Source organism: Corapipo altera, unplaced genomic scaffold, assembly GCF_003945725.1.
Source record: "Corapipo altera isolate COAL_440 unplaced genomic scaffold, ASM394572v1 63, whole genome shotgun sequence".
Lineage (NCBI taxonomy): Eukaryota > Metazoa > Chordata > Aves > Passeriformes > Pipridae > Corapipo > Corapipo altera.
The window spans coordinates 4,520,177-4,531,061 of NW_020884928.1; the positions used below are offsets into that span (position 1 = coordinate 4,520,177).

At 46.4% G+C, this 10,885-nt stretch overlaps 1 protein-coding gene across 1 annotated transcript; it reads left to right on the forward strand.

The window, feature by feature from the left end:
- Positions 1 to 2,137: 2,137 nt before the first annotated feature.
- On the forward strand, positions 2,138 to 10,800 carry C1QL3 (complement C1q like 3). The gene is made up of 2 exons (XM_027658653.1): positions 2,138 to 3,499; positions 8,020 to 10,800. The coding sequence occupies exons 1-2, from the start codon at positions 2,912 to 2,914 to the stop codon at positions 8,197 to 8,199; spliced, it is 768 nt and encodes a 255-aa protein (XP_027514454.1). The 5' UTR covers positions 2,138 to 2,911; the 3' UTR covers positions 8,200 to 10,800.
- The last annotated feature ends 85 nt before the right edge of the window (positions 10,801 to 10,885 follow it).

Here is a 10,885-nt window from a genome sequence, read left to right on the forward strand (position 1 = left end):
AACCACTCGTGGGATCCAGAGGAAGACTGCAGATCACCGCTCTCAAACAGACTGCAACCACCACCCTCGACCAGACTGCAATCACCACTCTTGACTGCACCAGCACTCTCACCAACAGGTTTTTCCCCTCTCCTTTTACTGTGGACTCAGGGGGGCCAAAGAACACCACTCCGTTCATGCCCCAGGGTGCTGGGTTATATATTTGGGTTTTGTGGGTTAAAACCAATTGTTTGTCTGTATAATCCGACTTATTGTATTATTTTATTGTTATTCTAATTTATAATCTCTCTTTTGAGTTGAGTTCATCTCCCCTGCTGGTTTACCTTTAAACCAGCACAGTATAGTAGGACCTCACTTTAAAAATCAGGCTTATCATGGCTAGAGTAATGAATTGAGGGTGTGCTTGATGCCAGTAGGCCATCCAGCATCACTATGACTTGACAGATCATGATAGGTTTGTGTCTATTTGAGGATGAGAAGTCTGCTCTTTGCCCAATGTGTAACACAGCCATTGAAATGGAGTTTTATGCACACCCTGATGTCACAAAAACCACTTGGGTTAGGGATGACTAAATACAAAACCCCAAGGGCCCAGCTACAGGCTGAGACAGTCTAGTCACTCCTGGCCCAACTTTTTTTTTTCCTGCCCAGAAAAAAGAGCAATGCTGAAAGCCCTTTCCTATGGGGTAAAGAGAGTGATGAGATATGAACAGAATCCTCCAAGTGTGTTCAATGCTTCCCGGGTCTTGAGAGGAAGCTCTTAGCTGAGGGAACTGGCTAGTTTGTGTCAGTACCAGATAAAGAATTTTTTTAAGACAAGAAAAAAGAAAAAAATTATTAAAAAAAAAATAAAAAAAGGAGGGAGGGATATTTACAAGTGCATGAATGGAAGCTTTGTCAGGAGTTTTCTAGGGAGATAAGGAGCTGGACTGGTCCATCTCTAAGCAGCATGGACCCACTCACTGCCTTTGAGTCTCTCAGGAAAGAGTAAAAGGAGCTGCTGACATTTCTGCTTAAAAGGAAGAATCAATGAATCTTTGTTTCCCACTGCCTGCTTGTTTGACCTTCTTGTGTTATGGAATAGAAAAGAAATAAAAAAGAACGGGTGAGGGGAGAGGGGATTCATGTTAATAAAATCCAAGACAAGATCACAGCCCTCTGATCATCGCTGGAGATGCCATTATTTGGTTCTTGTCCTATTTGCTGCTGTTGCTCATTTCTGATTCTTGCCTTGCTGTAATAAGTCACACTCTTTCCAGCCATCATCCCTGTATTGACAGGCAAATGTCACCCACGTTTGATTGACGTCCATTGCTCCTGAATACAGAAGTATGATTTAGGAATCAATTCTGTTTGTTTATTTAAACAGCTCTTTGTGTACCTTGTATGTCTGTAAGCAGGACAAGTTCCTTAATATTTTCTCAGCAGCAATGCCACTAATATTGCACATTCACCTTCCCCACTCAGTCACAGAGGTGCTCACCAGACCTTGGGGGAGGAGAAGACTTTCATGAACACACACACACACAAAGAAAAGAGAAAACCCCAAGATTTAACAAAATGCTTTGCTGCCCCCAAGTTAAACCAAAGAGATCTATTCCTCGGGTCCAGGCATCTGTTGATTTGCATATGCCCCGCACTTTTCTCTGGCTTCTAAACAAAAGGGAACACTTTCCCTAGGTGTCAGTTTGCAAGCAAAGCAGTGGCTGGCTTTAACACCAGGAAACACTGCTGCCAGTGATGAATATGTCAATTTTAATTCCCAGTAAGAACTATTTCTTTCTCTGTCTTTGTGGTTGTAATCGGGGTGAGGGGGAAGAGAGAGATCCGAAATTGCCAGAGATGTTAATCTCTATTATTGTGGAGATATATTTTCAAATAACTTCTACTTGAACAATGGGTAAAGCATCTCTGCATTTAAAGAGGTATTCCCATAAAACACCAACATGGTAGGGTGGCCTCAGGGAAGCGTTAAGCAAGAGGTAGATTGACCTTTTAATTCTCGATTGGTGACCTGAAGGGTATCTGGAGGCTGTTAAGCACATCTCTTCCCTTTGGTTTGCTCCGGGAAGAGCTGTCATCGCAAGATGCAGCTAGTGAGTGAGGCTCACGATTTCGCTGTTCATCCGTTTGCGGGAGGGGTGGGGGAGGGAGATCAGAAAAAAAAAATATGTATTTCCCACACTGACAGAGTAATGCCAAACTCTCTGCGAGTGGGAAGAGCAGAGCAGATGCTGGAATGAGATGCCAAAGCAGCTCCCCTTTCCCCTGCGCTTTTGGGTGCCTATAAATTGCTCCAGCGCGCTCGTCAGCCTCCTCCTCTCCTGGCAGGTGGCACCCGGGCAGGATCCCGCTCTCCCTTCGGCTCCGGCTCCGGCTTCGGCGCGGCGGCGCGGACACCGGGCGGCGGGCACCGGGGCGGCGGGGAGGCGCGTCCCCGCTGAGGACAGTCGTTTCTGCGAAGAAAAAAAAAGAGAGAGAGTGAGAGCGAGCAGGCGAGCGAGGCGATCGCGAGAGGAAAGGCAAGTTCCAGGGAAAGTTGACTCGGACTGGCACAGCCTGCAAAAAAAAAAAGTCGATCGCCAGCGGGAGCATAAAAGTGCGGGCGGCCGAGGCGCGGCGGCAGCTCTCCCTCCTCTCCCTCTCCGCTCCCGTGCCCACCCGGTGGCTGCAGCGGCCGCAGCGAAGCGCCGCGACCCGCGGGAGCCCCGCGCCACCGCCGGCCCGTGGGAGGGCGGCCGAGCCCCAGGGGAGCCGAGCTCGCACGGGCTCGGCGTTTTTTCGGCTCTGAGGAGGAACCCCGCCAACCATCAAGATTTTGTCCAAAAGCAGACAAGAGGATCGCCCTGCGCTGAGCCGGCTGGTGGGCAGCAGGCGGCGGCTGATCGCGGCCGGCGCGCTGGGGGTGGTGATGGTGCTGCTGCTGGTCATCCTCATCCCGGTGCTGGTCAGCTCGGCCGGCACCTCGGCCCACTACGAGATGCTGGGCACCTGCCGCATGGTCTGCGACCCTTACGGCGGCACCAAGGCGCCCAGCACGGCGGCCACGCCCGACCGCGGGCTCATGCAGTCCCTGCCCACCTTCATCCAGGGGCCCAAAGGGGAGGCCGGCCGGCCGGGCAAAGCGGGGCCGCGCGGCCCGCCGGGGGAGCCGGGGCCGCCCGGCCCGGTGGGGCCGCCGGGTGAGAAGGGCGAGCCGGGGCGGCAGGGCCTGCCGGGCCCCCCCGGGGCGCCGGGGCTGAACGCGGCCGGAGCCATCAGTGCCGCCACCTACAGCACCGTCCCCAAGATCGCCTTCTACGCCGGCCTCAAGCGGCAGCACGAGGGCTACGAGGTGCTCAAGTTCGACGACGTGGTCACCAACCTGGGCAACCACTACGACCCCACCACCGGCAAGTTCACCTGCTCCATTCCCGGCATCTACTTCTTCACGTACCATGTGCTCATGCGGGGTGGCGACGGCACCAGCATGTGGGCCGACCTCTGCAAGAACAACCAGGTGGGCGCCTCGCCGGGGGCAGCCGGGGACATGAGGGCAGCAGGCGCCCGGGGATAGCCGGGCTCCCCGAGGGAGCGGGCGCTGTGCGGGTAGCGGGCGGAGCGGCGCGGGAAGGGCGGGAAGCGGGCGGGGAGGGGGAGCCGGGCGGCCGCTGGAGGCGGCGCGGTTGCGAGGAGGGGTGAGCCCCGAGGGAGCCGGAGGGGACCGGCGTTCGTCTTTCCGCAGCCGGCGGGGACCCTGCGGGCAGCGCCGCCCCGCTCCGCCTCGGGTGCCCGAGGACCACCGAGGGCCCGGGGGTTCCGCGCAGAGCAGAAAGCGGACTCGACGCTCTCTCCTCCCCGAGAGCCGCGCCGCAGGTGCCTTTCCCAGCCCGCCGTCCGGGCCGCCCCGCGGGCACAGCAGCACCTGTTCGGCGCCGCTCCCAGCCCGCCTGGGACATGGAGCGCTGCCCGCAGTTCTGCCGGGACGAGAGCGGGGGGCGGGCACGCAGGCAGCGCTGCCCCCGCAGGGGTGAGCATAGCCCGGCCCGCGGCCCGGCGTTCCCGGGAATGGGAAACTCCCCGGGAAGGAAGGGGAGCTGGAGACGGCGGGTGAGCTCAAGAGAGGGTAGTACTGCGTGGGGAAAGGGTGAGGTGGGTGGGAGGAAAGCAGGCATGGCAAGGGGCGCTGGGTTTGACACTCTCAGCCCCCCGGCGGGAAGCGTGTCACCAGCTCACCGCCCGGGAGAGCTGGTGACAGAGTGAGCTCGGCGGCCGCAGAGCTCGGCCCTTGGCGGGCCAGCGCCAGGGGAGGCACCGGCTGATGGATCGTGGCGGGGAGACACACCGGGCGACCGGAGAGCCCAGGCACGGCCCGGGTCTGTCGGCATCCCCCGGGGCAGGATGGAGACAACGGAAATAATTAAAGGTCTTGCGATGTTACCTGTCTGAAAGACACAGGAATCATTTCTTTTAATTAGGATAAACGTTGCCACCGTGCTCGCAGAGGCTGTGCCTACAACATTGCCTCCGGGGAGCCGTCCTTTGCAATTTTGCGCCTCTTCCGTACGTAGTTAACGGATGCGGATAGGTTGGCTCTAATTCCTACAGCGCTTAGCGGCACCGCCATCCCTCTGGCTCTGGGTGCCCGGGGGCAGTGCGGTGTGTGCCCGGGCGTTCCCGTGTCCATGGAGTTAGGCGGTGCTCCCGCCGGTCCCCCGGCCCCCCGTGCGGGGGGAGGGCGAGGGACCTGCCGAGCATCGGCTGCTCAACAGGTCCCTCACCGTCCGAGCCGCCCCGGCACCCGGTGGCTGAGGGGCCGTACGTCGGCTCTGCCGGGCTCCGAGAGCCCGGAGCCAGCGCTGTCGCTCTCCCCGGGCTGTTCACCCCCCGGCAGGGCGGGCTGGGGGACTGATCAGCTCTGTGCTGTATCCGTGAGACTGAACATCGGCCCCGTGCCCCCGCCGTGCCGGGCGGGTCGCGGACGGGCTCGTTCGTTTGAGCGTCTCGTCCCACGCCGAGCCCCTCTGGCTCACGGCCCTTTGTGCTCAGCGCACACCGGAGCGGCGGCCGCCAGTAAATTAACCTGATACACCACTTAACCTTTTGTTTATGGCTCCTCAGAAGGACTGTGAAAACAGAATAATGAGGACATCAGCGGCAATTAATTAAGTTAGAAAATACCGTCTCAGCAGATAAACCAGGACTAGTAAAGCAAAGTATGTCGCAATACATTCACTTCGATACCTTCATACAAAGGGAAATCTTGTATACTACAAGAATACCATTTTACATGCAAATAAAGCATTACTCTATTTTTTTACCCCTACTTATAATGTTTTAAAGTGTTTATTTTCACAAATCTTGAATATATATATAGCAGTACTTTTAAAGAAGTACCCAGTTATAAATATTAAATTGAGCCTGAAGTCTAACCATTCCCAAACATAGCTACTTCCAGTACGAGACAGACAAATTAAACTCGTAGTTATTCAAAGAAGAAAAAAAAAAAAGGCCCGGGCTTCTGTGAATATATTTGTATATACCCGTGTGAGACAAGTATTTAGGTAATATAAACTGCATATAAACTGTTTAAAATGGACCCGCAGTTTTAATTCATCAGTGATTATGATTTATACTTGAAACACTAAATGCCGATGTGACACTTATAATACACTTTGTGTATTATTTATAAGAAAGCTCAGAAATTTTGGAAGTTGTGGAGTGACAAAGGTAACGTTACAAATCCAGTGTTTTCTAACAATGAAAAAAGCCAAACCATTGGAAAGTGTATATCAAATATCATTTCTAAGCAAAACATATGTGGAACCTCAAGGTCCTCGGTGTTAATGCTACTTTAATGGTTATCAGGCTTGAACAGGGAAGTGCTGAGATGGCTCAGCAAATATGTGTGTGCAGCCAGAGAGCATAGCTTCATGAAAAAACTTGCATGGAACTTGTGAAATGTATTGTCCCTTAATGGTTTAATTTTGAGTTACATTTACTGTCTCGCAGCAGTACACTCACTGAGAATTCATTTGAGACTGTTCTCCTAGGCTTTAAAAAGAAATTGCTCTGGCTAACCAAGCAAGGAGGTAAAACCCCTAGGAATAGTGTACTGGAGTCTATGGGACCTTTGCTGCTATACACAGGGCAGTAAGATCTGCACTTTGGTTTCTTAGACTTTCAATACCCAAAATATTTTTTTTTCAGCCAGTATGTACTATGTAGAATCTTAAAAATGAAATATCCATTCCTGTTGTAGCCAGTGTCCACATGCTGACTCCTTTAGGATAGTCACTAATATAATTTGAGTTCTCCTTTACTATCCACAGAAACACAACGTTTTATACAAATCCACAAAGTAGCATTTCATTAGGATGTAAATGGGAATTGGAAAAGTATATTAAAACCATCTGCTTGCCAGTATGCAAGACACTGGAAGTTTTTCTAGCTCATGTATAGTCTTTTCACTTTTCACTCCTCACCATTTGCCCTTTCCATTTACACGGCCAGCAACCATTTCAGTCTGTTATTTTCTCTGGAAGGTATTTCCAGGGTTAATGACCCAGAGAGCCTTCGACTCCACCCTGCCCGTAATTAATCCCGAGAAAACATCCGGTGCTTAGAATAATTATCGCTTAAACACTAGCAAAATAGATCAATAATGGTAAACAATACCAGGCAAGTCAGAATCAAGAAGTCCTGAAATAGTCGGGGTTAATCATCATGCCATGTATCAGTTTAAATTTGCAGCCTGTCACAGCACTGCAAGCTCTTGCAGCCTTTCTCACTCTTCTTACAGGATGCATAAAGAATTTCCACCTACTGTGATCTTTAAGCTGCATAATGCCATAAGATCCTTCATGGTAAAAGAACTCCCTCCTTTATAGCATTTCAATATTAATGTGAAATCATATCACATGAAAATTTAATTTGGAAATTTATCATGTAAACTTTGAAAGGAATCCATGGAAAATTGTGACTTATAGCCTATTTTTTCAATTCAGAACAGATAAAATCCCACATATAGTACGCCAAGTCATGCATTATTACTTAGTTCAGCTTTGCAATGCCACTAAATCATTTACTGCTCTGTAACTACGCTAGAACAAAGACAAGCAACAAGCAGATGACGTGTTACACTGAAATAAATCACATACAACCATCTTTAAATATTTTACCAAACACGGTCAAATTATATATAAATGATTTGGAGACTTACAGTGGCACAGACTGTTCATTGCTGGAAAGCAGCATATATCTTGAAACTACAGATTACTTCCAGTTTGCAAGAAATGTCAAATTTAATCAGTAGTGGAATAGCAAGGGAGAAATGGGAAAAAAGTATGTTTAAGGGAAAGTTGCAAATGAAAAGCCCTCAATGACATGTAAATTCCAAAAACCTCTTAAAGCAAATAGTGACTTTCCTGTGATTTTTTAAAGCTGCGAACACAGCTTAAAACACAGCGAAATTAAATTTTTGCTTACTGAAATGTGGCAATAGGAGTTTTTTCAAACCTAGACTAGGATCCTTACCTGCTTGTGTGCATGTGTGTGGGTGGGTGTGTATTTCTTGTATTCTTTTCTGCAGCATGATCCTATTACTGGTATGACAATAAACTGCCTCTGGAAAAAGTCCAGCTAGGGAGCTCCCTGTGGATCCTCACCATTGTCAATCACTTGTCCCACTGAAATAAAAGTTACACCAATGTAAAACTAGCACATGACCATATCCAGTTCTCCCAACTCCAGTTATTCTTACACATATATTTAAAAAGGTTCCAGACATTTACAGGAGATCAAGAAGTTTTGTATTCATCAGATGACTGAGAAAGGAGCGTGTTATTGCTTTAGTTTCAGATGTTGTGTTGTAGGAGAAAATAAGCAACAACCATAGGAAAAAACATGAAATATAGGTTGCCAGATGTTTAAAGTGGCAACTCATGCATGGTGAATAAAATACTGAGGATATGCTATAAGTTCACAATGCAAGAAAAGCCACCTGAGTTTTCTTAACCACTCATTATGTATTTTATGTAGGTTCGAGCTAGTGCGATTGCTCAGGATGCTGATCAGAACTACGACTATGCCAGTAACAGCGTGGTGCTTCACTTGGAGCCAGGAGATGAAGTTTACATTAAATTAGATGGAGGAAAAGCACATGGAGGAAACAACAACAAATACAGCACATTTTCTGGATTTATTATTTATGCTGACTGATAATGAGTAAAAAGACCCACCAAACCGGTCCAAAAATGAAGCCTGCTCTTCTAAGTGATGGATTTGCGTGGCAAAAGTCAATGAAACAAGTACCCCAGCAGAGAGCGACCACCAAACACCTCAGTAGTGGGGGAAAAAAGTCAAATGCTACCTGATTCACATCTGTACAACACAGAGAAATCTTATGTTAAAAAACGACAAAACAAGCTCAAAACAGATGTGCGATCCACTACCGCCAAAGCAAATACTTCCTCATTGTTAGTGTCCATGTGAATGAAGTTCTACATAGATCAAAGTTTTATAGGAAAAAAGCCCACCTAAGGACGCTGAGTTATTTCTTCAGTGTATATGATACTTTGATGTGTTATGATCTTGCTGCTTTATCCATACTTCAGCTTTGGTTCTTGTGACTTACTTGCTAACAATGATGCTTGGATTCCACTGATAGTGTGGTGAGGAATGATTTTACAATAAACGGAAGAGGTAATCAAAATATACTTTCTCTCTGCAAAGAAATTGTTTGCCTTGTACTTTTCTTACCCTTCCACTTAAAACTAGAAACTAATCATCTTCAAGCCTTAACTCAATGTTCCTGCTTTGTAGGTTTACATTAGACTTTTAACATAAAATCAGTCCAGTGGAGTTGTTTAAATTTTGTCTTTCCCTTAGCTAGCTGTGTTCTAAAAGAAAAAGGAGGATAGAAGAAACACTTTATTTTCCCCTGAAAAATGTAATAGTTCACAAACTATTCTGTTGGATCAAATCCCTGATTCCCTCAAAGCCAATGGCAAAACTCCCATTGCTATTAGTGGAAAAGGGATTTGGCTTTTTTGATTTGTATACGTGTAAATATATATTTAGACAATTATTACAGGCCCATTCTTGATGGTTAGTTGTGTAAATATTTAGAAAGCCTATCATCCACATCATCACACTAAGGTAGAGTGTTTTCTTTGCAGCAATTAGTTTTCATTAGTCTTTTAGCACTTAGTCTGTACTTGGGTACTATTTTTAATAAAGTAGTTATGGATTAATATACTGCAGATGTTCCACTAGAATTTTGTAGGAATATAATGGGTCAAAACCTTAATTGTCTTAGGTGTCTTGTCTCACTGAAGTTAGTGGGATTCTTCCCACAAAGGAGGAGTGGGAGATCTGACACATAAGAAAATGCTGTCACATAGACCTTTTCCATGGAAGCTAGTTACCAGTCTGTAGTAAAGTGTGCCTATGAGATGGACACAGTTGAGCATATTACCAAAAATGATTAACACATATGCAAAGAAAGAAGCAAATATTTACATGCAAAAAAAAAGTGTGTATTAAAACTTATTTTTCTCATTAATATATGTATAGATATAGATATATAAAATCTAAAAGAGGTTTAATCCATATAGAGGATTAATGGCTTGGAGAATTAAACTAAACACAGATACTATGAGTTACATAGTTATAAAAATGCTTTAGAATCAGTCATACCAGTAATGTCCACAGAATATTTTTATTCAGAAAATGGATTTATTATTTGTTTTGGTTTTGGGAGGCTGTCTGTTTCTCTCAGGTTAAAACTCGCAGATTTCATTCTAAACCTAAATTTTAGCAAGATTACTAAATAGTTCTTTAGCACAGTTGGTTATGTTATTTATTTTTAACATTTTGGCAAAATCAAGGCAACATTTCTATAAATCATTAAAGTGTAATAGAGGCTACCCCTACCATTGCTATTTCATGTACTTTGCCACAAGCAACCTTGTCTAATGTACTAAGGGTACAAACTCAGATTTATCTGCACTAAAATGTCTGAAGTGTCTGCCACTGTGACAAAAAAAGCTCTCCAGTGTTGGCTGCTCAGTAAAAGTCTGATAAAGATTGTACACATCTCTCTAAAAATCTCATCTGAATAAGTGACGCTTCTCTTAAACAAAGCATGTTACTCTTTGTTTCTGAGTCGTCCAATTCAAAACAAATGCCGAGTGAGTCTCGGCTGACAGGATCACCAGGCAAACTCATGTAAGGTTTATAAGGGGACATAGTGCTGCCAGCTGCTTGTGTATTATCCCACCAGAATGGTTAACGCTCTTACTTTATGACAAAGTGCCAACCTGTATCTGTACATTGTAGTGATTACTCCTGTTTTATTTCTATGAGGCAATTACTTTAATAACAAATGTGTAACTGAACTTGGTCTGTTCGCTCCACTGTTGTTTTACTGGTCAGTGCAGTCACACAGCAGTGTAGCCAGAGATCCTCTACGTAGTGCCACACACCGATGCACCAAGCTAGAGATCATTCACAACCAGCAGTGTGTATTTACTAAGGTGTTTATTGGAAAGGCTCAATACTACAAGATGTATATGGTCAAATTTGAAGAAGCTTTTGAAATCAGGCTCCCACTGCTACTGGATAACACCATTTTTTGAATAGATCACATGCCCAGGTTAAAGTTAGACAAGAGCAAAGAACACGCTTTATGTAAAAACCACATATAAGGCAAACATTTCTTCCTTTTTCATCATATCTTGATATACTGATTTGTAAAGACTTATATCACAGCCTTTGTTATAAATATTAGAACTCATTAAAACTGTATTATGTAATATATTTTGACTTCTGGTGTTGCATCTTTACAAAAAGAAGCTGGTCTGTGTCAAGTTTTACATGATCACTGTGAGATTCCAAAAGTTCA

Excerpts from the sequence above, each read along its gene's own strand:
- C1QL3 (XM_027658653.1), top strand. The coding sequence starts at position 2,912 with ATGGTGCTGCTGCTGGTCATCCTCATCCCGGTGCTGGTCAGCTCGGCC. Across the intron at positions 3,500-8,019 it reads ACCTCTGCAAGAACAACCAG|GTTCGAGCTAGTGCGATTGC; the intron begins GTGGGCGCCTCG and ends TATTTTATGTAG.